Raw genomic sequence first — 26901 nt, 5'->3', positions numbered from 1 at the left:
GCCAGTAGCGCTCACATAATCACAAGTATCGATACAGTTCTGGGGAGACTGCGATATAACTGTGTAAGCTTATGAGCTCAACGTAGAAAGGAAGAAATAACATACACAGTACTTATCACCGATTCCACAGTACCCTTCCCTGAAAACGATGAAAGGTCAGGTCAAACCGCAAATTTTGTGATATTTCGGGGCACAAACTTTGAGCAACAGCCAGTAGAGCATGGATTAGCTCTACTACATGTTTCTGAAAAGACAGATCCGGCAAAAATAAAGACAAGTATCAGAGAAAATGGGCTAACTAATGATTCCTGAAAATTGAATCTCATTTTGTGAGCCCTGTAATGCTAGGAAATCGATATCCTCTTTCAGTTATGACAAGTCCTTGGTCAATACTCCGTACAAATGAGCAAAAAGTATGGAATGGGATGAAATGAGAAGGAAGAATAGAATATTTCACTGAGTGCATTTATCCATAGTGCTTCCAGCGAGCGGTTGATTTCCCCCTTTTTCCCAAACAAGGCAAAAACATAGGCTGCCAGGTTAAGATGGCTCTAGACAAGGCCTCCCTGCCAGGTAATTCAATAGTAGATTAATGCTGCAGGAGAGAGGGCAGGGTAAGGATGACAGGAGAAGGATATTGCTGAAATTCCATGGACGTCCTCCGCGGCGAAGGTAGCTCCTATAATGGATGGGCTAGGTTCCGCGGAAAATAGTCGTGATATCAGGCACAGGGAGCGCATGCTGCTAAAAATTGACCTTCCACCTTCTGATTTGGGACTGGTGAGAGAGAGAGAGAGAAGATGCTGGGTATGAATGTGCCTTGCATTATGCTCCGCAATATGCAGCAAGGTATCTTCACCGACCGCGGCCATAGCATAACGCCCTCCGAAAGGGATACTTCCCGTGGTAGACATATCCCGGAAGGACGGCGTTAATATTAAGGCGATATTAACGCTAGCCTGAAATATTCAGGAGGGGTTGAAAAGAAGGCCATCAAAGCTGCATCAGAAGTGGCCAGACGGAAAAGGAGCCCAAAGAAGAGGCATCGTCTAGAGTACTCAGTACCAGCTCGTCCGTCTCGTCCATGCGCCTCGAAATTGACTTCGGGCTTTGTATGAGTCCGGAGTGATCGGGGATACATCCCAGGAAATATGCGGGTGCGTCCAGCGTATCTGCACGTTAAATGAGCATCTGTAGACAAATATAGCATAGCCTCATTTCCGTCTACCCTGTAGCCGTCAGTAGTTGGGTTTATGCAGCCAAAGGCCCGGCGTGAAAACTCTTTTGGCGCTATAGTTGGAACTAAGCGATACACGTGATGCGAATCTTAAAATAACCTTGGAACACCGTGCACCTACCCCTTAACTTAACCACCTACATCAGACGTCTGGATAACTCTTCTCAAGAGTATATCGAGAGCAAGTTCCCATTGAACTTGTCCCTTTGGAACACTGGTTCTCACAGTTTTAATGATCGAATCCTATCGTTACATCGTCTACAAGTCATATACCCTGAACAGTGCTACGTACTGAGTACTCCGAATACAGTAGGCGTACTGTTCCTGCAAAGCGAACTAATGTCGCACCTTGTTGGACTGATATATCGCCCCGGAAGCTGCATTCTTCCCACTATCTTGTTGCATAGGCTAGCCAGGGACATTGACAACAAATAACCCAGGGGTAGGGGTATACTAATATCGGGAAACGCTCATTATTATAGGCATGGGGCGCATGGACTGGTCACCATCGTCCCAGGTGTATCATAGTATTGTCATGCATATGGCAGCGCTAATGATGGCCAGCTCCTTCTAGGCGTTTGGAGCCCCTACATACCTTCCTGGAGAGTGTACCCCCTGGTAAACAAGGGTGCAATTCTTGTCGTCACATTAAAAATCCCTCCTCACTTGGTTATACGGATACTGCATGGAATAATTAACAATGCATCCCTGGTATTGCAATGTATGGAGTACTCTCCAAATTGTTTATATTTCAATGATGGCTCAGGATGGGGGGTTGATTTTTGTTTTCCCACGCCACAAGAGCGGGCATGGTAATATAACATCCTATATCCTCTTCTAGCTACTCCTCGATTGCCATTACTACCACTCGATCTCGGGAGGTGTCAAGTGTCAACTATGAGTAGGCTTTCAAATTTTGGTAGCCGATGGGCGGCCCCTCATATTTGTTTTCTAATTTCCTTACTTTTTTTGCTCTTCCATCCAATTTTCGCCTCAAGGCATGGCGCACATCACCGTCATGCCAGCTTTCATCACCGTGCTGCCGGCACTGGAATCACCGCCCATACAACATCTTTACCTATTGGAACATCAACGCCGTCATCCGTGGCAGAGCCGAAGAAGCTGGTTGACAAAGCTTTGCACGCGCTTTCAGTGGTCAATAAAAAAAGATTAGAGAACCCCAGTTTCAACAAATACGAGTTTCGCCAGCAATCTGCGTCGTTCAAGGCCCAAACGTTCAGCAAGCCCCCTTCCATCTTTGACTTGGCTGATTTCATTGCAAGGAATAATTCAAGGGCAGCAAGAGCGCTTACTGACTCCGCCGTTGCAAAGGCTGTCAAGGACAAAGAATTTACCTACTATATCCCACCGGATCTCGTTAGTGCTGCACGGATCATAGCTGAAGCGAGTCCCCTCGAGCGCCAACTAGGGAATCATAGTCTAATTGCAGCTCAAATACAAGCAAAGTATAGGCTTAAAGGAAACGACACAAACACCCCTCCGCAGACCTATGTCCAACCCAATGGATTAGAGGGCTATCTTATCTCCCCACTTGATGCACAAGAAGACCTAGTTCCCAAAGCTAATACAACGTCCTCGTTTGGGAAACGGGCTGCTAAACAACACTGGATGGCAACAATAACACAGCGAGGTGCAAGCCCGTTTGCGCCATCTGGGTATAAGGTAAGCAAAATATTCACTAAATTCACCTCTATTATCGAGCTGGTCAGTCCTGCTATGGAGCTTAATTTGATTTCAATCATAACTTACCACCTATTCCAGGTCTGGAGAAATGTTAAAGATTACGGAGCAAAAGGTAAGAACCCCATAGTTAGGTATTTACTTGAAGTCTGACTAATTTCATGGTATAGGTGATGGCGTCACCGACGATACCGCGGCGATAAATAGGGCAATATCTGAAGGAAATAGGTGTGGTGAAAACTGCGGCTCAAGTACGATATATCCTGCTGTGGTATACTTCCCCCCTGGGACCTACTTGGTTAGCTCTCCGATTATCCAGTACTATAACACTCAGTTTCTTGGTGAAGTAAGCCGTTCCCTATAACCATATATACTCTCATGGACTTTTAAGGCTTACAAACTCATAGCCGCATGACTATCCCACCATTTTGGCAGCTTCCAGCTTTGTTGGACTAGGGGTCTTTTCCTCCAACGTTTATATTGAAGGTGGTAATGGAAATTCCTGGTAATAAGAATCCGCTCCTTAATTTACCACTGAAAATGCTAGCCAAATATTTAACTAATTCAAATAGGTATCTTAATACAAATAACTTTCTTAGAAGTATAAAGAACTTCAAAATGGATATCAGACGAACTGATCCAGGCGCATATGTTTGTGCAATCCACTGGCAGGTTGCTCAGGGGACATCATTAGAAAATATTGAATTCTATATGGTGCAGGATAGTACTATAACACAACAGGTGAGCCGAGCTTCTGGCCTTAGAGCGTAGAAAATCCCTTGCTAAGTGGTTTAGGGAATCTACATGGAGAATGGAAGTGGCGGCTTTCTTTCTAACCTCACATTCGTGGGTGGAAATCTTGGGTACGCGTCACTCTCTCATATTTATTTTCCATCAGCCCTTATTTTCATTTGCAGGGCAGAACCGGGCCAAACACTCGCGTATAAACCCCACTAGGCACTTTCCTATTCTAACGAGTGTGGGTTTAGAGCTTATTTCGGGAATCAGCAATTTACAACATCACACTTGATTTTCGTCAATTGCAAGACAGCATTGCAAGTTCACTGGGACTGGGCATGGACAATGCAGGATATCATAATTGAATCGTGCAAGACGGGCCTAGTAGTTGTTGGCGGGGTATGTTTATATTTCATTATCCATCTAGACATTTCAACTCAGCAAGAATTTGTTAACTAATACTTCATCCATTCAAAGGCCGGTGGCCCTGGAAGTACTGGACAGGCTGTGGGCTCCCTGCTCCTCGTTGACTCGATAATTGCCAATACACCCGTTGGAATCAGCACTTCTTTATCTGGCAGGAATTCGACTGCGCTTCTCGTTCAAAATACCGGCTTCTTTAACGTACCTAAGGCCATTACAGAAAATGTGAGCGGTGATACTTTATTGCCTGGCGGCAATGAAGTATTAGTTGACTCTTGGGGATTTGGGTTATACGTTAACTCTACTGAACCTGGAAAATTTGTTAGTGGGCAAAATATCCCAACCATGAATCGTTCAGTATCGCTCCTAGGACCTTCTGGCCATTATAAAGAAAATTTTTATACCCGCCGGCGCCCGCAGTATCTAGATCTCGGTCAAAGCCAAATTCTTGATGTTAAGGCTCTTGGAGCAAAGGGGGATGGAAATACAGACGACACTGCAATTCTGAACAGTATTCTATCTCGGGCAGGTAACATGTCTTCTATTGTTTACTTCCCACATGGTATCTATCTTATCAAAAACACATTGCATATCCCGGTTGGTTCGAGGATCATCGGTCAGGTATGGTCTCAGATAATGGCCACCGGACCTCAATTTTCAAATGAGACAAGCCCAAAAGTTGCAATAGAAGTGGGGAAGGCAGGGGATAAAGGTATTATTGAGATTCAGGATATGATGTTTACCGTATCCGGCCCAACTGCTGGGGTGGTATTGATGGAGTGGAACGTGCAGGAAATTTCTCAGGGTTCTGCAGCTATGTGGGGTGAGTTTCTTACTTATGATTCAACTACCTTATTTTTCTTCACATAAGACTAACATACTTTTTATAGATTCCCACTTCCGAGTTGGTGGAGCCGTTGGTTCTAACCTTCAGAAAAAAGAATGCCCTAAGTTGACGGGTAAAGTCAACGATTCTTGCAAAGCGGCCTCTCTACTTTTGCATCTTACCTCTCAATCATCTGCATACCTCGAAAATTTATGGGCCTGGGTCGCCGATCACGACCTAGATATGGTTTCTCAAGACCAAATTGATATTTATTCGGCCCGAGGCGTACTAATCGAGAGCAAAGGGCCTACCTGGTTATATGCAACAGCTTCTGAACACAGCGTACTTTATCAGTACCAGATTTCAAATGCTAAAAATTTGCTCCTAAGCATGATTCAAACTGAGTCGCCATATTTCCAACCAGTTCCAAAAGCGCCAAGCCCCTTTACCACGGGCCTTTTCCCCAACGATCCTTTATTCAAAGACTGCGAGGCCAGTTCTAAGACCTGTGCCTCTTCGTGGGCATTACGTGTGATTGATAGTGCCTCGGTGTATTTTCTGGGTGCTGGTTAGTACATTCTTTGCATTAGTGACTAAGTTAGCCATAAGACACATACTAACCCTTCTATAGGGCTATACAGCTGGTTCTCGGATTACAAGCAAGATTGTGTGGAGAAAGAGAACTGCCAGGATCGTGGTGTTGAAATTGAGGAGAGTGTTGATATTTGGTTTTTCAACCTCGTGACTAAATCTATCATCGAGATGGTTACTCCAACGGGGATTAGGCCTACCTATGCAGCGGAAAATAAAAACGGGTATACGTCATCCCTATTGGCATGGGTGAGGGATAAGAACACTACCATTGGTGAGTGACTGTTCCCGGGGTTCCATCTATATGAAAATCGAACACTATCAGGCATCACCAAAACTTGCAAAACGGCAGTCACTCAACGTATCGATTGCCACCCAGTGTACCAGGAATGGGTAAGGCCAAGTTATCACGGGACGTTTTTCGACAATAGATTTACCCCAGATTTGTGTGATGATGGATGTAAGAAGAGCTTGGAGGATTGGTTTAAAACAGTTGAGTTGGCTTGCTCTGGCCAAAATATTACCGGGACACTCCCAACGCTTTTGGGAGGATATCTCTACCAGGGATACAATGAAACATGTCTTCAGGACGCTTCCACTGGGAAATACTGCAACGGTAATCTTTTCTTTTTCTCATGGTAACTACTTTCATGGATAAAACTAACACTGATTTCATAGGAGTTATTGATCGCTTTTCCACCGTCTCTACTGTTCATGAGATGCCAATGAATGAGCTATGCTCATACTGTCATATCAAAAGAAATGAGATTATGCAGTCCAGCTCCTACTCTGTTTATAATGAGTATTACCAGGAGGTGATTCAGGTCATTAACCAGAAATGTGGCCTATCCCTTCCTACCGATTTTCCTCCCTCCCCGGTTCTCAAGTCACCGCCGCCACCGCCGATTTGCGTATCAGAGAACAAATATACGACCCAACATGGGGATACGTGCGATTCCATTGCCTTGGCAAAAAGTATTTCATCTGCTGGTTTGGTTGCCGGGAATTCTGAACTCATTCATAATTGCGCCAAAGAATTACCAGTTGGCGTAGAGCTATGCCTTCCCCTCACCTGCGAGAAGACCTACGAATTACAACCCTCCGATAGTTGCTCGTCAATCGAGTACTCCAAGTTGATAAGAGTGGGCGGGCTCCGAGCTTACAATAACTGGATCAACATGGACTGCACAAACCTTCACCCTGCTAGCGAGGTACTGGGTAAAATTCTCTGTCTTGCCCCTCAAGCAGGAACATATACCCCGACTGGTGTAATTCCAGCAGCCACTCCCACGCCAGGATCGGGATATGCGACAATGGTTATTGCTCCCCCACAGAATGCGACAATTGCCGCTGGTACCACATTTGGGTGTGGAAAGTGGTATACGGCTGCTCAAGAAGACACGTGTGCCACCATATGCATTAGTCAACTCATTCCTGCACATTTGTTCTGGGATGTTAACCCGTCTTTGTCGACTGTTGATTGCAATTCCAGTCTCAAGTCTAACACGACATACTGCGTTGCTCCAATATATGCCTGGAAAAGCTGGCCTTCAACTACAACTACATCCCCAACGACATCCCCAACTACATCCCCAACTACATCCTCAACGAAACCCTCGATGCCATCTTCGATGACGCATCCTACGCAATAAACACTGACAACATTTTATAAGCCAACCCATGGGGTTGGAATACTTATGTATCATATATGCTCTATCTCAACCACACAATAAAGCCAAGAAACTTTGAGAACGTACTTTACATAGTTGCCAGTTCCACCATGGTCCCTACTCGGTGCGAAATTTGAATGTCTTGCCAGTCGCCTGTGAAACTTCCTCGCACACTTTAAGTGCTGCTTCCCGTTTTTCCTGACAGGATGGCAAGCTAACTAGAGACGTGTCGGCTCCATACTGAAGCAATAGCGTGAGGCATATGGGCTCGTCATGTAAACAGTCTAGAGCAAGCGAAAGAGGTGTCTCACCAAAGTGGTCTTGGGCATCGATGTCAGCTCCATGCTTGAGTAGAAGCTTAAGAACGTCTTCCACTCTTTCCTCATTTATATTCTTGTAGTTCTTCCTCTTGGCCCTTTCTACTCCGGTTCCCACGGCCTTTATCTGCTGGTGTAAGGGTGTGAATTTCCACCGATTACCGGCATTTGGATCCAGTCCATGCTCAAGTAATAACTTAAGAATCTGAAAGTAAATGGGCGAGTTTGGGTTATCTTTTTGAGCACGTCCGACTATAAGTTGGGCTAACCCGCCGCCTCGGCAATCCTGTATCGATACGTCGGCGCCATTGTCAAGGAGTAATCGGACAGTAGTTATTTCTCCGTTGAAAACGGCATGCCGCAGAGGCGAGTCCTGGAAGTGATCCAGGTTCATGTCCACTTTTCGGGAAACTAGGTATCGGATAAGGTTGTCATTTCTCTCTAGGAAGTCTGGCGGTTCGTTCTTGGGCACAATTTTCCTCTTATGAGTGTTCTTTGCTTGGAGGACTGCTACCAGTAATGGCCGGTGGCCAACCCATATCCTCGATCCACGTTTCTTGTTCGGATCTGAGCCCGCGTCGATGGCGCGCTTTGCTAAGTCGACATCTGCGGTCTTTATGGCCCACCAGAGAGAGTCGTTTCCAGGAGATTGTGCATCTAGCCGGTAGAGCTGTTGGTTCAGTAGACTGTGGAATCTGCGATTGCATCGTAAAAACGAGTTTAGATCGCAGTTCCGGGAGAGGTTCTCAGCAATGGACAGGATCAATTCGTTTGGAAGCATTGTAATGTAGGCGACCTCTTTGATATCATCGCTATGGCCATCACGGGCACATTGCATCTCGTGGTTCGACATGCTGGAGTAAAAAAGCTCCGTTGCTTGAGCTAGAAAGTTGAGAAGAAACATCCTCGCGCCTCCTAGGATGTTGTGAGAAGGACGGTCGCGTCTCTGGACTTGGCCGGTTATTTATACTGGCGGGGTGTCCCTAGACTAAGAAACAAACAACAGGGGCCGTCTGGTTGGTTGTATAGGCATGCAGCTACCGTCGCCTCGCAGATGCATCACCAGTATAGACGGTCAAAAGACTATATTTTTAATACAATAGGCTCTTTATTTGCTCTCTTCTCTGCTCCTGGTGCAACAGCCGCATTCACCAGCCTCGTTGGCCTGGGCTGTGATACCCCCAGCAAGGCCTTTAGGGATGCTATAACCATCCAGAAACTCATGCGAAATATTGCAGCCACACCACTTCTTTGCAGGATTGCATCTTCCCATGCACTCTGTACCCCATCATGAAACAGGCTATCTTCTCCATATCCATCGTGGGCATGACCAAACACAACAAGCTGTGGCTTCACCCTCCTCAACTCCCTCAACAAATACCCATCTCCCTTTTTTCCGGCATCGCAATGGAGCACTGGAGGGCCATGCACCACAACTATATCCGTCTTATCAGGGATTCTCTGAGTCCAGACATCCCTAATTGCTGGATATTGAAAGGCCCAAACACCAAATTCTGGCGTCTGAGGTGAGCCGTAGACCGTTAATCTCCTCCCGTTTGAAAATTCCAGGGTGACAGAACAGTCCTGGAGATAATAGATATTGTTCCAATCCAAGTCGAGGACAGATGATCTAGGATGATTGGGAAGACGAGTTGGATGACGTTCAACGAAATCTGAGTCCAGTAGGAGATCGTGGTTCCCTGCTATGGCAACTTTACAAGGGTGTGGGAGGGTTTGTAGCCATCGAAGTTGATCATGAAGCTCTTCGAATGTGCCATCTCGAGTTAGGTCACCAGCATGAATGAGAAGATCGCCATGTGAAATCTCTCTAGTCGAGTTATGGGTGTCCGAAATGCAAACAACTTGAATTGGCTTGAGACTGGTTGGCGGAGCAGCAGGGAGTTGAAAACGAAGGTAAAAGCCGTAGAGCGCATTAGCCAAGGTCTCACACCGGAATATTGGAGGACGACGCTCTTGGTTGTAAGGATATGGCAACAAATGACTGTTCATTTTGTAGCAGTAAACGGTGGAAATTGAGGAAATAGGCTTGGATACAACTCGCTTAGGATAGAACCATTCAGGGTGAAGCTGAATCTGGTCTTTCGTCTGTACGGGGTAAGGGTTAATCCGTTACATGGCCCTACATTTATATATGTTCGCTTGTAGTGTTCATATACATTCTCTTCCTTTAATTTCATTTATCTAGTACTATATGATTTGCTACTCTCTATATGCTCGTACACTATCTGTTTACCTTTGTTGGCCTGTTGTTGTCTTGAACCCATTAGCTCTATATAGTTCCTAATTAAGCAAACCCATATTTCTAGTATAGCTGCATATATCAATCAGTCATTTCATGCTCGTTGGATTGCTTGATATGCTCAATGATAATACGCTCCACAGGTCCACACACGGCTCATCCACTTTACTTGTGCTTCTCACTTCCCATCATGATGAATTGCTTGTATATGGTATTCGTGGGTCGCCAATTTAAAAAAAAATAGAAGCATCATTATTTCTTTCTACCGGGTATTCATCACTTCATCATCAAGAACTTGCGTCTAGCCTAAAGGTAACAGAAGTGAAGCTTTTATATTTGGTGCTTCAATCCATCCATGCATCTCAGACGCAGCCTTGTTATTCCAGACATCCTCAAGGGTGAGTAAAGCCTTATCTGCAGTCTATATTGATCATGTTAGTATCTAGAGTTAACCAGCCGAATAGGAAGGGAGATACGAACTCTGAAACCGTATGCCTCCGTCTCTTGATACCATTCACGCACAAACGCTTGATCGCCTCCATCTGTCACCTCTAAGCCAGCCATATACATATTCCAGAGCATGGCCAGCCTTCCAACTCCTTTCACAAATTTTCTTGCCAGCGCTAGAACCTGGCATGCTGCAATTTGTACATGCGGGGGCGAAGGACGAGATACCTGCTGGCCGCTCATGGCCACTCTATGTAAATATATAATCGTGGCTTGCTCGTGTGCCTTGACACAAGCCATGCTTTCCAGCAGTGTGATATTCCCGAATTCATCAGACATGTTCTCTGAACTTCCAATCTGCGCGAAACAGTCAGGCGCCAGGGCTTTCCACGAGCTTAGCCTGTCCTCTAAGCCTTGACGGATGGTATGTTGTTCTTTCGGAGACAAGCCACGATTTATTGCGTCACCAAATGCGCTAATGTCCGCTTTAATGCTCATTAAAACTGACCAAGCATGCCGTAGCCCACCCAAGTAGACATCCTCGATTGTGCGTTCTGTGGCTATGGTTGAGATGCCAAAGTTATATTCCTGTTCGCCGTGCATTTCCAGGTATGACCCACCGATCACCATTCTTTCATTCGTAGAGACTGCGCCCACAACGTCAAGGTACGCCATGAGCGATATGAGAATGCATTTGAACGGCCGATCCAAACCGTCGATTTGTTTCTGGACCACAGTGGCTGTCGTTGGAGTCTTGACGATTGATTCGAATATATCGCGAGCGCCTGCTAAATGCACTTTCCAGTTTTCGATCTGTGAGTCTAGCATCTAGTAAGGAATGTGAGTCCATATATTCGATATCAAGTATGTGGTAAATAAGAAGACGGTAGGCTTACCTCGAAAATGCATAACAGTAAACAAGTCGCAAAATCCGTTAGTTGAAACTGACGTTTGGGATCCCCCCAGACTTGTCTGAGGGATTGCATTATCTCGCCATACGTCTTCATGGCGTGGTGAAGATGTATTGACCTATCACGTCCTGTCGTTGTGTTTGCAAGATGAAGAGCTCCAACGGCACTCATCGCTTGTGATAGTGTCTTTGATGTGCATGCATATCGCGGGAAGATGTACCTGAACGGATTCGAGTTATATGGCGTATCGTATATGATTAAAAGCGTGGAGACCGTATTAACAAAATATGAATAATATTTGCTTTCCGGGCAGAGATTTAGTGTAGTGTCTAGAGAGAAAACATGGTGTGCGGTGATTTCGGGTTCTTTTTTGATATCGATTGAATTGACGTAGTTGTCGATAGGGCTGCACCCGCTCCCTGTTCCCGTGGTCTCGGGGGTCTTTGGTTTCTCTTGATCTGTAGCTGACGCTGGCGGTGATTGTGAATAGGCCTTGAACGTGGGGTTTCGGTGAGAGCCATCACAATCTACACCTCGCCTGGTACAGTTCAAGCAAGCCGGAGATGTTTCGTCGCATTTCACGTGTCTCTTTTTACATGTCGAGCAACCTGAAAACCCGCGGTGATGCCACTTTCTCACACGTTTCTTGGTTGCATTGTCACTGCTGGAGTCCATACTGTGTTCGAGTTGGAGGGACGGTGTTGGGTATTGGAATGGGTATTGGGTATTGAAATCTCACGGCTCGGAGGTTGGAGGATGGGGAGATTAGGTATTGCAGAGTATAAATGTAGAATTAACTACTACAGAGAACAATATTGCTTCACTGGAGCATGGATTCGACTGGAGGGATATAAGGAGAAGATAAAGCTGGCTCATCTAGTGATGGATGAGAGTCAGGGGATATTTCCATAGATGGCATCCCTCCCAAGTGGATTTATATGTGTGCCGATATGGTCCCCGGTATGGCTAGGCTTTCGAGCAAGGCTCGATGTATACCATCTCCACGGTACCAGGACCCTGCATCATGGTTTGGCTATCTGGATGATTGACGATTTCCCCGTTGGCAAGGATGCCGGCCAAGGGGACTATCCGTTAAGACGAGGATGATTGCTATGGGCTCCATGCGTCATCCCCACCCGGGTTACGAGCATATGTCCTGGCAACTTCCATGTGGCTTGCTTCGTCACCTTCTCTAGGCGCAGCGTGCAGATGTTTCATAGGGCTAGGCTAGCCTTAACTTGATCCTCGTAGCCACATGGGCTTATTCCGACGGTGTTCAAAATCTCCCTGCATAGAATAGACCGGACATATCATGAAGAGACCCCGATGAGGCCAGTCTGATGATCAACTCGCCGTCTGTGACCAAGGCTGATCCCTGGCTAGAATAGTGTTTTATAGACTTCCAAGCGCCAAGGCTGCCGGCCAAAACACTCTTTTTTTTTGTGGGCAGACGGAGTTGTTGAAATGCTGAAACTCCACCGTCTTAGTGTCGGAAAAAGGGGATGGGACTAGGGTGCGGAGTATGGCACGGGAGCAGAGCTGGGGAATCCGTTGGATCAAGCTATTATTCTGGTCGATTTGCAGATGCAATGAATATGGGTACTAAACAGCAGCCAGAAAACTCAATATGCAACCGAGACTAATTAGAGATGCAGAACAGAGAGTCGAGCTGATCAGCATCTCAAACGACCTGCTTCTTTGCGTAAGTGGGTGGCTTTATCCTGGCTGAAATGTTTTTTTATGACCTGGGGGGGCCAATGAGTGCAGTTCACCAGTTCGTCCTACGTAGCCTCTTTCTCTCCCTCCCTCTCGAATCCAGAGCCACGAAGGATTACGCGTTACTCCGTGTTGAAGGTAGATGTAGTCACCGATAGAGCTGAGGTAGACTGTTCATCTTACATGTCTTTGAGCGTCAGAGGTGGCGCATGCCCTCTTGCTCTATCCGTAAAGAGAGAGAATCCCGAATGCCTCTTGAACGCGAGGAAAGCTGTAGACAGGCACAAAGACGGGCTGATACTCCGTACAGTGTAGTGTTGCTCTGATGGAGGTTTAGAGTAAAGGCGCTAGACGATATCATTCGGCGGTCCCATCATACTGGAGCGGTTGAGATACCCCTGAATTCGCAGCCTTGGGACACAGGGTCGAAGCGTGGAAATTCCTGATCATGCATACAATATAGCCGGGCATGGGGAAGCGCTGACCCGCCAATAAGGTTGTATTTCAGCCGGTGATAATGGTGCAGGCGGGAGATAGACTTGAAACTTCTCGAAGCATGTTCTTCTCTGGCCCGCAGACAGAACTTGACTTCTCCCAATGACGGGTTGCTAATGGTCAGAAGCCATACCGATGAGACTGTGGCTTTCTTTGAAGGTTTCAGAGGCTGTAGCGGTGCCCATTCCACGGTCCTGCCCGTGAGTGTCTCCTGTGACATCTGATGGAAAGGAGATGAAGTCGAAATTGACATCCTTGAGCTGATGAATCAGCGAGATGTACAAAGGCTTGACCTGCGGTTCTAGAATCCGCCCAGCTATAGTCAACTAGTTAGCCGAAGTCTTAAATAAATATTGCTTGATCCCTTGCACATAATCGCTTCCAGCTTTACCTCGCGTTCGATAACCACCTCCCTGACCTGGTGCGGCGGTCTTGACCATACGATCGATGCAAAGAGATGCCCCTGTATCTGTGTATCTCTTACGGGGCAACCTCCAGTCCATACAATCGTGCATATAGACTGCTAAGGGGCATCAACTGTGCGGTCCCACCCGGCTGAGCGACCGGCCCCCTGCAGTTCTTGTTAAGAGTCCTCGTGGCCTTGGGCTCCATCGCAAACCCAAGTAATCAGCGATCCTGCGGGCATTGGTGGAATAACTGTCGACCCCCATGGCCCCAGGGATATGCCGTGAAGCCTCGCTAAAAGCCACACCATCGATGCAGACATCTCACCATCCGCTGCACCGAAGAATCCCGAAGTCACGGAGAATTCGAGGCCAGGCGTGAGCGTGAGTTTCAAACCGCTGCTGGATAAGATGTTCGGGCCGTACTCCGTGGTAGTCTTATGGGGATGAGATGGATGCTACGAGACGCAAAGCCAGAACGGGAGTATCCCGGGGCTTGGGATAAACCTCGAGCCTGGTGTATCCACCTCCGGCTTGCGGATGGCTCGTCGTGCTGCCTTGTCTTACGGAGACTGCAGTTACAGGACGACATTTACTGGAGATAGTCGAACTGCTATGGTTAACGGCCTTGATCTAGACAATGCAAGGGGGTAATGAAGTCGAGATAATGGGAAGACTTCCCTGTCTACAGCCGCAGGGATAGATCAGTCTGCATCTTCCCGGCCTGGGGTTATCAGACTACACGCTATCAGGAAATTGGTGCATCCGCTCGCAGAGGCCCCCGGCCATCCCCGCGAAAGTCTCACATATCAACGCTGGTCCAAGAGGCCTTACAAGATCACGCGATATACTTTATACCAGTTACCAGATGAAGCTAGCAAGTAATCATATAGGACGGGATATACAGCTATAGGCACGAGCTAATCGAGCGGCATCAGACAATTGGACAAAACAGGCGACCTGGACCAGAGTAACTCTACAAGTACTCCTCCACCTGGCTTGAATTGAACGGTTGAACAACGGCTTGGATCTCCACTATCACGAAGTATTCGTACCGTTTCTTGGACACCCTGCTATTATTAAAAGATTTGGAATGGTTACGTACGGAGTTACGACGTATTCTCTACCATAGAATATGATCCCAAGATGTGGATTAGTCTTTCTTGGATCTGTCATCTAGGATCGGCTGCGTGTTGACCTGGCGAAGGGAGTGAACTCTCCATGGCAATTCCACCAATGGCTGGTTGTAAGTATGGAGATGCCCGAGGATATCGGGGCTGAACTATGACAGTTGAAAGGCATAAGATAAGCTTCTCCGCATGTGCTATACCCTAAAGCCAACGATCGAGGGATAAACCAGACAAGCTATCTCAGGCTGACAGCAGGGCGTGGACCCTAGTATGAACACGGTGAATATCGACGGAGCAGTGGATGTGTGTTCATCTCCCGTTCAGCTTTCATCATACGTTCATCATACGTTCACCCCGCACTGAGTATACCAACAGACAGTCTATATAATTGGTACTAGAATCAAAATGCTAGGATGGGTTGAACAGGAGTGAGTGAATACCACTTGCTGGGTGCTATATTTATAGAAGTTGAGAGGCTGAAATAAGATAGCTGCTGTGCATGGAATCAATATAATTTACCCAGGTGTGCTGCCAGCACCACTCGCTGCAAAAGTGTTGGCCGGGGTGACTATTGGGTAGTAACAGGTGTATAAGAGGCCAGCTATGATAGATGAAGGACTAAGGATTAGGGTCAAAGGGCTGTAAGGCGTATCCAGTCCAGCACTCGATAAGAGCTGGCCCTAGCGAGAGAGCTATGCTACAGCGTTCTGCTGCTCATTGGCCACCACGACGAGCTGAAACAACAAGCTTCGAGAAAAGGCTTGCTTGATTGAAGATTCCAGCTTCTGCGTATACATCCATAGCCTGACGCAGTATCACAGCTGCCAGTCTCTTGCATGCAGTGGCTGCTCCCTTGACGAGCTAAGAATGTGACAGCGGTGTCCAGTAGAATGTCGCTGGTGAACCACGGTAAGGACAGCCGGAAGGGCCGACGCGTCGACAAGGTTCTGTTCAACGGCGTGGCTGTCACTCGTGAATGCTACCTGATCAGGCACAAAAGTCTGGCTGAAGGATGAACCGCCTTGGCGTAGTCTCTCTGGCATCTGGCATATTTGACATATTTGACATCTGACATATCTAACATAGCTGACATATCCGACATAGCTGACATAGCTGACATCTGGCATAGCTGACATATCTGACATAGCATGACAAATGATCAAATAATCGTAGATGAGTGTCGTCCAGATGTAAAGAACCGGGTATATGGTGAGGCGTCGTGCTGAGCCTGGAATGCTGGACGTATTGCGCGTCTCGCTTCGTAGATACAGACGATCGACAGAGTCGACCATGGTTCGCATGTTCCCAGCAGCCAAACGACATGATCCTCGCACTATCTCATCGTCCAGCTCAGTCAACGCATCCGCGAGTCGGATCATGGTCTGCGAGGGTCAACCATGGAACAGCGTCCTGTATCCTGCCATCGTCCTATCACTGTCATCATCGTCACTGTCATGTCATCGCCGTCGTCGTCCTATCGTCGTCGCCGTCATCGCCGTCGCCGTCCTATCACTGTCGATGTTATCGTGTTGTTGTTATTGTTGGTGGTGTGTTGGCGACCCCACGTAGAGCTACCCTTGCTTGGCGTCCGACAAAGGAACTACGCATCGCGACCTAAACCTTTGCCGCGACGACATCTTCTCCCTATACATGTCCTTTGATGCTTCTATCCCACTCCCTTCCATGCTTGTTCCTCCCCTTTCATGAACGAGGGATAAGTCTCCGAGGCCGGTCAGCGATGGACTCTGATGAAGTGACATGGGCACCATCGGACGACCCCTCATACACGGCCTTTTTTAAGGCGGCCCGGCATGGCACCGTGGAGCAGCTGAGGGCTGCCTTCACCAGCGACATCGATGTGAATGCCCTGGAAGGCGATGGGTTCGAGGGCATGTCCGCGCTGCATCTCGCTTGCTTCTACAATGGCGACCTGGAAGTCGTCAAGTTCCTGCTGGACCATGGCGCGGAAGTCAACATCCTCGACAGAGATCGCGCTGGGAACTCCTATCCTCTGCATTGGGCGGCTAACAAGGATCGCGCAGACATAGTCAAACTCCTGCTGGACAGAGGCGCGGTGAGGGACAGAAAGGGCTTCGACGGGAGGAATGCCCTGGGCATGGTCCTGTATTATTCCCTCTCCCCGCGCAAGGTGGAAGCAAAGCAAATGGAAACGATAAAGGTTCTTCTCGATTACGGCTTTAGCGTGGACGAGTCCGGCATGGTATTCACCTCTTCCTTCATCATCGTCATCTCCTTCATCTCCTGTTCTTTCTTTTCCCCGTAGCCGTTTGATTTTTGCAATATAATTTCCCTAACGAGGCCTTGAAAAAGCTATTTGAGGCAGTCCTATCACGCGATCAGTATCTCATCAAATTCCTCCTCGACCATGGAGGGTCTATTAACCCGGCAAACCCAAAGGACCCGTCTCTTCTCGGACATGCAGCTGGATTCACGGACTACAAGACGGTAAAGTTTCTCCTCGACAACGGGGCCGTTCTGGATAACCCTACGGACGACAGCCCCAGCTCGGTGCTAGTCAGCGCGGCTTCCACTGGGAATCTATCGGTTGTTCAACTCCTGCTTGACAGAGCAGACCCGGAGATCGTTAGGAAATCCAGTAGAGCCATCAGCGCGGCCGCCGCGTCCGGGCATCTGAAAGTGGTTGAAATGTTACTGGCTTCCAACATGAGGCTCGACAACGACAACGCAATTGGTTATCAGTCTCCACTCCACGCAGCTTGCTTTACAAACCAACCGTCTCCTGAACTTGTTACATTCTTGTTAAGTCAAGGTGCCGATGTAAACTCGCTCGACGATAGACTCAATACTCCATGTATGTCCTTTTTTCCCGGTGCTTTGTGACGTATATTGCTATGATTGTTGACGTTTGAGCAGTGCATCTACATGTGTCCACATTTCAGCCAGACGAAAAAGTAGTGAAACTCCTACTTGACGCAGGGGCTGATCTGGGAGCTAGAAACACAAATGGCGAAACACCGCTATTAAGGGCATCATCAGCACTGCATTGTCACTATGAACAAGGAAACCCACACGACAGCCGTGGCAGCGCGTTCGTGGTCCTTCTAAGACGACTCCTCAAGGCCGGATCGGACATCACAGCCGTAGACCACTCAAACCAAACTGCACTACACATCCTAGCCGCGAACTCGCCCAGATGCACGCCTGGAGAATGCCCCGAACGCGCCGCCCAGGTCCTACTCGACATGGGCGTTGAAGTTGAAGCCCTCGACATAAAAGGGCGCACGGCCATCGACATATTACAGGAAAAACACACCATAGAATCGAGGCTGATTCTCCATACGATCGAGAATTTTAAGCTACGCCAATCTTCAAAATAATGGTGGGGAGTTTACATGGATTTTTGCGTCTTACCGGGTTTTTTTTCTTTTCATAATGGCTTGGTTTATGCATGTTTTTCTGCGTTGCTTACAGGCTTGGTCCCAGCTGGACTGCCTTATCTGACTGCCTTATCTTTCATGAAGACGTTTGTGTCCTTCTTTTTGGATCTTATTCTAATGTAATACATTACGGAATGACTCTAGATTAAATTAACGAAATTGATGAAACGATTCACTAACGACGATCCTCGTTAAGGCATACGTTTCTATTTCTCGTGGAATTTCTTTTGATATCATGATTAACAAGTCGTGCTGTGCATTTCATCAAATCCGTCCTCTGCTGAGCTAGGGAGCTGCGCTGACTGGTCCTTCGCCACCGGGTATTAACTAGAGATACAGTTAACGGGTCGAGCAATAAAAGATCATGTTGGCGGATATAAATTACCATGCAGACATTATTTCCGTTTAGTAGGATTTTAGAGAGTTTCGTTTGGCCGCCAGAATAATCACTTGAATGAAGTTAGTAGTGGATAGACTTGACCTTAACTTCAAAGAGGAAAATCATACATACAATTCAGTCACATCCTCAAGAACCATATCTGTATCGTGTATCAACCGTTAGACAGGGAACTATGCATCGTCCGCTGGTAGAAGGTCACAGGTATACGTACTAACATAATCATCAAACCCGAGTAAAGTCCCCGAGAACTCTGAACAATGATAGTTAGAATCCGCCACTCAAGAACAAGCCCGCCAATACATCAACTCGAACACCCATGCATGCAAAGGCCGAGAGGCTGGCACTTTGGAGATGATGAACCTACCCTTATCGCCCTTCATAACAACCCATATTTTCGATCCCACGCATTTGTCAATCAACTCTGCAGCCATCCAACAATACATCATCAGTACTTTGTCCCAGACGCTGAAAACACTGGTATTTCGCAGAGAGACAGCCCACCTAATGGAAGAAGTTGGGAGGCCATGGCGTATGTGGGTATTTCAATATGTAGCTGGGCGACTTGAGTATGGTACCTGTTCAAGGGTATGCCACTAGAGAACAAAGTGTGTATCGTGAAGAGTCCGAAACCGTGCCTGGGAGCCCGTCGTTCTAGATATATGCTCAAGATGCTGGTGATGATGCAACTTGTAAAAGCGGCAGAGATAAAAGTTGATATCACGTGGTTAGTATCTCACACACTCACGCTAGTCCCAGAATAGAACAGCTTACTAAGCTAGAGCCGAGGTTGGATTTTTCTCTATCAAAACTTCCATGGATACATTTTACCGTTGAACACTCAATACGAGAGGGTATCTCCATGACACCGTACGGTACTAACTGCAATATATAGAACTCCGTCTTGCCTTTTTATCCCTAAGACTCACTACTAACAGCCTAGTACTCCGTATATATCTCTTTATTATCTATCAGCTGGATATCCACTTGGATAGCACAAGGGCCACCATTTGGTTGCCATGCCCCCGAATCTACACACAGCCTCTTGATAGGCGAAACGGAGATGTCACATATCTAATACTGATACTATAGGCAAAGGACGATCAACAGAATATGCGGCTCAGAACCCAGGTCAACGGGCAACCACGGCGACTTAGTAGTATCTAGATGCCGCTGAACTGCCCAAAAAGCGCAAAGATAGGCCAAAAGGTAATTCGCGCGCGTCTATGCCAAAGTTTACGCTTCTACTATGCATACTGTGGTTATGACGCCCTTCCACAGACACCCATTATTTACTGGAGCCGGAGAATGACTCCCGCGATTACCCCTTTGTGAAATTTCAACCTGCAAGGATGCGAGCTAGTCGGGAAATCGGGCGAACTTAGCCCGTTGTTATTCCTCTCGGACAGCGCTTGCGACCTAAATATATAGTCAGAGCAGATACCCCCCATTGTGTCGTGGATTGCACTCGTTCACTCTCGCCCTGGCGTCTCCGACCTGACATTACTGCTACAGACGCCCGCAGACAAGATGGCGATGCTTCCAAGGGCAGCAATGACAGGGTTCGGCCTCATATGTTCACTTCTCCTCCTCTCGCTTCCTCTCACTCTTGCGAGGACGGCTGACAGCAATCTCGATAACCGGAACCCGTATTGCTTCATGTACTTTGGCAATATGTCCGCCGTGGTTCACGTTCCCGATGCTTTACCTGATATCAACTATAACGGGAACAAGTGTCCCCGTACCTGGAACATTGACCTCCCGAATCCCTCTACACTCCGACTCTGTCCACCGGCCAACACCCCGACTACCTCATTGGAGAATTTAGCTGTTGATGTTGCGCTGAGAGTCTATGAAGTGAACAAGGACATATGGAACCTCAATCCCATCAGTCTTCAGATTTATGACATTCTCGTCTCCAATGGGTCTGTCCCCGGGCCATACGTCAACGGCGTCATCAAGCCCGCAATTCTTGCACCCAACAAAGAGCCATCCGACGGCCTCCCAGCCTGGACGATTAAAGGTACCGAGGAGGCGCTATTTGAGGATAAAAAGGATACTCAGTACTCTGGTCCTAATCGCTATGTGGAGCTGGCATGCGCCAAGGTATCGAATAACGATTCAGATCACTACTGTGCTTCCCGCCAGGAGGGACACACCGGGGAGGGATGTTGGCGCGATAGCCGAATCTACTGGACGACGGATGCCCAAAATCTCAACTACACTTTTCAGTTTGATAACAGTAGTGCGGCTGTCACTCTTTCTACAAAGGCTGAACATATTTATTTACGCAATAACACTCACACTGGCACTTATTTGACGGCGGAGATTCGGTTTCAAGGGCACCACATCCTGCCTGCTAAGGACTCTAAGTTTTGGTCAAACTATAGCGGAGACTATCAGAGTGAGAAGGAGCATTACCATGATGGTATCATTCGCCTAGTCCCCGACGAGACGGGGATGCCGCTGCTGCTCAACTCGACTTCGGGGGAATGGTATGCTGCCAGAAACGGTACCTTTCTAAAGAACGGAGGAGCGGCGATGTACAGTGGCGGCACCACCACTCTAGCTCTTACAGGTACTCTGGCAGTGTTGTTATGGACATTCTTAGCATAGAACTAAGATCGATACCCCATGCTTGCTATTGTATCTCATGCTGGATTTGATAACACGTCATTTAGGAGGCTGAATCTTGGCCGAAGTCAATCACGGGGAAGTTAGCAGCCTCAAGGTCGATATCCCAGGATCAAACGCCTGCTCGCGTGCGCGTAAATAGCATCTCCTGTCTGTAGATATCTTGGTCAGCCGGTGGCTACGCTGGTCTCGGACAACCGGCCACCAGGCACGAATAGATCGTACTCCGTAGATGGCAGACTAGTTTGACGCCGAAGGATGCAATACGGGATCATATATTGCTCCAATAATAAGCGGAGTAATAGACAGCCTCCGTACAAGGGATATATCTTTACTTATTGACACCGTTTGAGCAGCTGTAGCCAGGGTCAGGCCAGGAACAAGCCTTGCCTCGCCTCGCCTCCCATCCCGAGTGACTACGCCAGAGCCTCGTATCGTCATATCAACCATGCTGTCCATCACGGCCGGCGTCACGGAGAAGATCCTCATCGTTGCTTTGTGGCTCAGATTAACTTCGTGACCTGCGTGACTAAGGGGGAACCGGGGGCTAATTAAAGAACCACCACCACCACTTCTTATCTGCGTGATAGCAAAGTACAACCTCCACCGGCGTCAACAATAAACGGCCTACTAGACCTACAGCTTTCGCTTCTCTCTCTTTGCTGTACTCTAGCTCTGTCTTTGCTCTTTTCTTTGGGACACGCTCGCTCGTCCGGCTTCACCATCGGTATAGGCGCTTGGGACACCCGCATCGAGGGTCGCTGTTTCATCTCCAGCTCCAACACTCCACCACGCGTCGCCTTGCCTGCTTACCGCAACTGCTGGCATATTCCGCAGCTCAGATGGTGGTGTCTCCCTAGACTGACCGGCGCGCGAGAATTTCATGAGTCCATAAAGCTGTGTTTGTGCTGTCTCTTTTGAGCCCCGCCCTACTGCCTGCCTGGTCAATTGCTCTGCATCGCTCAATATGGGGAATGTCAACAGCAGGCCTGATGAGCCTGGGGTGCTCTATCTGAAGGACCAGACTAAGCGTGAGTGTTGCTTCTTTGTCTATGATATGGCCTGGTTGCTAACTGTGGGCTGATAGTGAGCATCTCCTCCCTGATCATCACCAACCAGCGCGGCGCCGTTCTCCTCAATATTGTGCCAAACTCATTCCCTGCGTCACGGATTACTGCAAAGAGAGATGCTGGTGACGATACGCCTATTGAGTTCATTCAGGTAGGTTATATCTGTGATTCCGGGTTTGATAGCAATGCTGATCGTTATACCGCAATAGGACCCAGACTCAGTGGGCAGCAATGCGCTACCTTCCTTCCTCCTCCGATTAAACAATGAAGACGAGCTCAACTTCAGATTCACATTCGTTATTCGACAGACCCAAATCTCGCCCATACCCACCGCAACAACCATAAACGGTGTCGCCAGTTCGCTGCCAGAAGTCGCCGATACGGTGCTCAAGGGAGTCACATTCGCACACGCATCGAACGCAAAGGAGCTCGACAACCTGATCACACGAGAGTTCCATGCGAATCCGAACCTCCAGAATAATGATAATGTTCAGCACGTTGGCACGTTTGAGACGGGTGGCACACCTTCAGTCCAGTTCGACTGGGTATGGCGATGGAAGCCGCCGAAGAGGTCGGAAGATAAGGGCGGCGGATGGAGAAATTGCTGCAGCTTCTTGGACTACGACCAGAGGACGAACAGGTTGAATACGTTGGCTTCGTTCGAATATTGGGTTCAAGGCCCAGCGAGACCATCCACCAGTCCCAGCCTTCACTCTACAGGGTTCGAACTGGCGGTGCCCCAACGTAATCGCCAGATCTCATCCCACTCGAACATGTCACGGATGAGCGAGCCAGACAGCACGTTTAACGAAAACCTGGCCCCCACCTCGCCCATTGACCATGCCGAGAACCCGTTCGCCCCGGCCGCCAGTATCTCTTCAAATGCGACCACAGCTGCGCCCGTCAAGTTGGATGTTACTTGTCAACGTCCGGGCGAGGATATGAGCGCGGTTGACGATGGGCCCTTATTTCGAGCCACGATGAAGGCGCTCGAACAAAAGACCGGAAATATGCGGGCGAAGATGAAGAAACTTCTCAAAAAGGCCGAGGCTGCGCACCAGGCACAGGTAGCGTGTAATGATTCGGTCTGCGCATTCATCCTTGCGCTGAATGAAGCGTCCAAATCCAACGCCAACGCTATACAGCCTGCCATGGACCATTACTTTGAGAAGACTGCGCAAGAAATCCTCCGCTACGAGCAACAGAACTCCGTCAACTTGCAAAAGCTTATCATCGAACCTCTTTCGAAACTCTATACACAAGACATCAAACAGGCGGAATGGAAGAAGAAGATCTTTGACGATGAGAGCAGAGACTACTATGCGTATGTTGGAAGGTATCTGGGCCAACGACAAGACTCTCTGAAAGAAAAGAAGAGAGCGGAGAGTGATTCCAAATACCAAACCAAGAGAAGGAATTTCGAATTAAAGCGTTTCGACTATTCATCGTTCATGCAAGACTTACACGGTGGTAAGAAGGACCAGGAAGTGCTCTCTTATCTCACCAAATATGCCGGGACGCAAGCCCAGAGTTATCTCGCAACCGCCAAAAAAGTTGGTGAGCTGATGCCGCAACTCGAAGCTCTGATGCACGAGGTCTCCGAAGCCGATAAAGAGTTCCAGTTTCAGCGTACGGAGCGGGAAGAGAAACGCAGGGCCCTCGAGAACAGCACCAAGAAGTATATTGAACCAGAGACAGTCCCGAACCCAGGCCCACCACCACCTACACCTGGCGGTACTAATACCACCTCCGCCACCACCACTTATACGTCTGACTCCGACCTTGGGCGAGCGGACAGTACAAGTTCGACGTTGAAGGGCGTCGTGAGTAACACGTCAGCTTTGTCATCGTCCCCCAACGCAGCAACGGCCTTGACCGGATCGACAATTGGATCACTCTCTTCAACTCATAACCGGTTCAAGGGGATTCGTGACCTGGAAGAACGTGATAGCACGAGCATGGCAGCGGCGGAACGGGCAAATGGCCAACAAAGAAAGGAAGGTCTATTATGGGCCTTGTCACGTCCAGGATCTCATATCGATCCCAAGGGCATTAATAAACAGGCATGGCATAAGTAAGTTTTTTCACGTTTCAACTACATCTTCCTTAGATTCACATGGCTAATATGACTTTTAACTCAGGTTCTGGATCGTTCTCGACCAAGGCAAGCTCTCAGAATATAGCAACTGGAAGCAAAAGCTCGATCTGCACATGGACCCCATCGATCTACGGATGGCGTCTGTTCGCGAGGCACGCAATGCAGAGAGACGGTTCTGCTTCGAGGTCATCACTCCTCAATATAAACGGATATACCAAGCAACCTCCGAAGAGGACATGGCCAACTGGATCCTAGCGATTAACAACGCCTTACAGAGCGCCGTCGAGGGTCGAGGCATGGCTCCCTTAGGTAACCCATCACCTGGTGACAAGCCCCGACGAGACATCGGATCTGTCCTGACGGGCAAGAGTTCGTCGTATTCCGGCCAGCATGGTGTCTCTACATCCTCCAACACGGGCAATACTGGGAATATGGGCCGCCGCACAACAGTAGGCGCACGACCCAGTTACGTGAGGAGCGATAGCCATAGCTTTGATGAGGACCCTGCCAAACTCCTGCAAACCATCCACAACGCCGACCAGGGCAATAATTGGTGTGCGGACTGCGGATCCGCATCGAAAGTTGAATGGGTATCTATCAACCTCGGAATAGTCCTATGCATTGAATGCAGTGGCATCCACAGATCGTTGGGAACGCATATATCCAAAATACGCTCGCTGACACTCGACATCCACTCCTTCTCAAATGATATCGTGGAGATATTGCTACAGATAGGAAATCGCGTTAGCAATATGGTCTGGGAGGCGCAGTTAGATCCTGGGATCAAGCCCGGCCCGCAAGCGACGCGTGACCAGCGACTGAAATTCATTACGGCAAAGTATAGTGATCGAGCATATGTTCGACCGCTATCAACCACTTTGTCGAGATTCGCATCTCCAGATGAAACGCTACTTGCTTCAATCAAGAAGAACGATATACAAGGGGTGTTATACGGCATTGCTCTACGGGCGAACCTCAACGTCGCAGATCGTTCACGTAATACGCATGCCGTCTTCCTAGCCCTTGCGGCTGCCGACCCTGCAGCACCAGGATCTGGAACCTCGACCCCAACCCTAGGCGGCTCTAAAACTTTTACTCCTTCTCATTCCTCCGGTGTCAGTGTTAATGCGATACCTTTCCCTGTTGCGGAGCTTTTGGTGCAGAACGGTGCTGTGATTCCATCTCAGATGCCTGCCATTCCGCTCTCTCAGGCTGCGCAGTTATATGTGAACCAGCGAACTGTTCGATCATCACGACTTGGGCCTGGTGGTAACACCGCCGACACTCTGAGTGCGCTGCCTACTATCCGTGGAAACGAGGGACCCGGTTCCTTCTCCCCCAGCGTTGACAGCAAGGAGCGAGAGAGGCTGCATAAGAGAGGAAGCGCTGGTGCACGGTTTGCCGGCAAAGTGTCTTCTCTAGCTGGATAATCACCCTTCTCTCCCTTCCAGCATATCTCCCCTACCCCATCCCATCCCGTCCCATCCCATTTCCATTCCCCATCCCTACTCTATCCCTTCCCGTGTCTTTCACCTCGCCCATCCTTTATTCGTTTATCAGTTCTGTAAAGGCGATACCACCCACGTTTCTCCTCCCTTTGTTTGTGGCGTTTCAGATGCTAATGGCGAATGCAAAAACCGCGCACTCATAAATTCCCTCTTCCCCAGTTTCCCCACCAGACCGTGTATGGATGTATAACGTTTTCTCTTGTTTCTCTACCCTCTACTCGCTTTCCCCTGATTATGCACCCCCAGGGCGAAATAATGCAGGCCCTTAGCTTAACTAATGATAATGACAAGTCACATGCTTTCTCCATTCGTCCGCAGGATAAAGGTTTATCCGTCCCCGCATCTTAGTCAGCTTTAGCTTAGTCATGAAAATCCGGGGTAAATTACACTAACGAACTCTGAAATGGGCTGTATCGGCCACCGCTTTTATTCCTCTTTTGGTGTGTTTTTATGCGTATGGTATGGTAAGCGTAATTATCATGTGATGGAGCTAGGCACTTCTGGCCTCTGATTGGCTGGAGGTGGCGTGGTCTGTGTGTGGAGTTTATTACCTAATCGAACCTCTCCTCCTTCTTCTCTATTCACACTTCGTTCTTCTTCTTCTTCCTCTTCATCTTTCATCTTTTTACACGTCTTTACTTCATTCACCGGCCTTCTAACGCTCGAATTCAGGCTTCAATTCACCCTCTGGTTGGGTCGTTTGGGTCCGTCCCTGGCAGACCAAGGGATAGGGCATCACTGCTCGCCACCCAAGCTCTCCACAGGTTCCCACAGCTCCCGTAGATAAAGAACGCTCCCCACTCGCTCACCTCGCTCACTATCGCCTCTCCTTCTTCCATCGGACAAGCAGGACAAAGCAGTGCTCTCTATTCCTTGCCTGTTTTCTCGCTTCTTGACACCGACTCTCTC

At 48.3% G+C, this 26901-nt stretch overlaps 7 protein-coding genes across 7 annotated transcripts; 4 read left to right on the top strand and 3 right to left on the bottom strand.

Moving 5' to 3' along the window:
* Positions 1–2237: 2237 nt before the first annotated feature.
* Positions 2238–7188, top strand: GIQ15_04511 (LysM domain-containing protein; the record flags this gene model as incomplete). The annotated part of the gene is made up of 13 exons (XM_033551928.1): positions 2238–2334; positions 2391–2962; positions 3020–3053; positions 3109–3284; positions 3346–3443; positions 3511–3679; positions 3734–3801; positions 3928–4075; positions 4154–4922; positions 4990–5493; positions 5557–5790; positions 6195–6991; positions 7060–7188. 13 exons carry the CDS (start codon positions 2238–2240, stop codon positions 7186–7188), a joined length of 3795 nt encoding a protein of 1264 aa, XP_033405658.1.
* Positions 7189–7303: 115 nt separating this feature from the next.
* Positions 7304–8356, bottom strand: GIQ15_04510 (uncharacterized protein; the record flags this gene model as incomplete). Its single annotated transcript, XM_033551927.1, has 1 exon — positions 7304–8356. One exon carries the CDS (start codon positions 8354–8356, stop codon positions 7304–7306), a length of 1053 nt encoding a protein of 350 aa, XP_033405657.1.
* A 1708-nt stretch (positions 8357–10064) lies between these two features.
* Positions 10065–11292, bottom strand: GIQ15_04509 (uncharacterized protein; the record flags this gene model as incomplete). Its single annotated transcript, XM_033551926.1, has 3 exons — positions 10065–10184; positions 10244–11038; positions 11107–11292. The coding sequence occupies 3 exons, from the start codon at positions 11290–11292 to the stop codon at positions 10065–10067; spliced, it is 1101 nt and encodes a 366-aa protein (XP_033405656.1).
* Positions 11293–13445: 2153 nt separating this feature from the next.
* GIQ15_04508 (uncharacterized protein) lies at positions 13446–13772 on the bottom strand (the record flags this gene model as incomplete). Its single annotated transcript, XM_033551925.1, has 2 exons — positions 13446–13648; positions 13724–13772. The coding sequence occupies 2 exons, from the start codon at positions 13770–13772 to the stop codon at positions 13446–13448; spliced, it is 252 nt and encodes an 83-aa protein (XP_033405655.1).
* A 2832-nt stretch (positions 13773–16604) lies between these two features.
* GIQ15_04507 (ankyrin repeat domain-containing protein 44) lies at positions 16605–18225 on the top strand (the record flags this gene model as incomplete). Its single annotated transcript, XM_033551924.1, has 3 exons — positions 16605–17087; positions 17228–17699; positions 17762–18225. 3 exons carry the CDS (start codon positions 16605–16607, stop codon positions 18223–18225), a joined length of 1419 nt encoding a protein of 472 aa, XP_033405654.1.
* Positions 18226–20212: 1987 nt separating this feature from the next.
* GIQ15_04506 (uncharacterized protein) lies at positions 20213–21298 on the top strand (the record flags this gene model as incomplete). The annotated part of the gene is made up of 1 exon (XM_033551923.1): positions 20213–21298. The coding sequence occupies one exon, from the start codon at positions 20213–20215 to the stop codon at positions 21296–21298; it is 1086 nt and encodes a 361-aa protein (XP_033405653.1).
* A 985-nt stretch (positions 21299–22283) lies between these two features.
* On the top strand, positions 22284–25914 carry GIQ15_04505 (csx2; the record flags this gene model as incomplete). Its single annotated transcript, XM_033551922.1, has 4 exons — positions 22284–22347; positions 22404–22537; positions 22596–24460; positions 24528–25914. 4 exons carry the CDS (start codon positions 22284–22286, stop codon positions 25912–25914), a joined length of 3450 nt encoding a protein of 1149 aa, XP_033405652.1.
* Between the last annotated feature and the right edge of the window lie 987 nt (positions 25915–26901).

The sequence above is a fragment of the Arthroderma uncinatum genome (assembly GCF_011692745.1).
Source record: "Arthroderma uncinatum strain CBS 119779 chromosome Unknown scaffold3, whole genome shotgun sequence".
Lineage (NCBI taxonomy): Eukaryota > Fungi > Ascomycota > Eurotiomycetes > Onygenales > Arthrodermataceae > Arthroderma > Arthroderma uncinatum.
The sequence above is the reverse complement of the archived record's forward strand: the minus strand, read 5'-3'. Positions and strand labels throughout refer to the sequence as shown.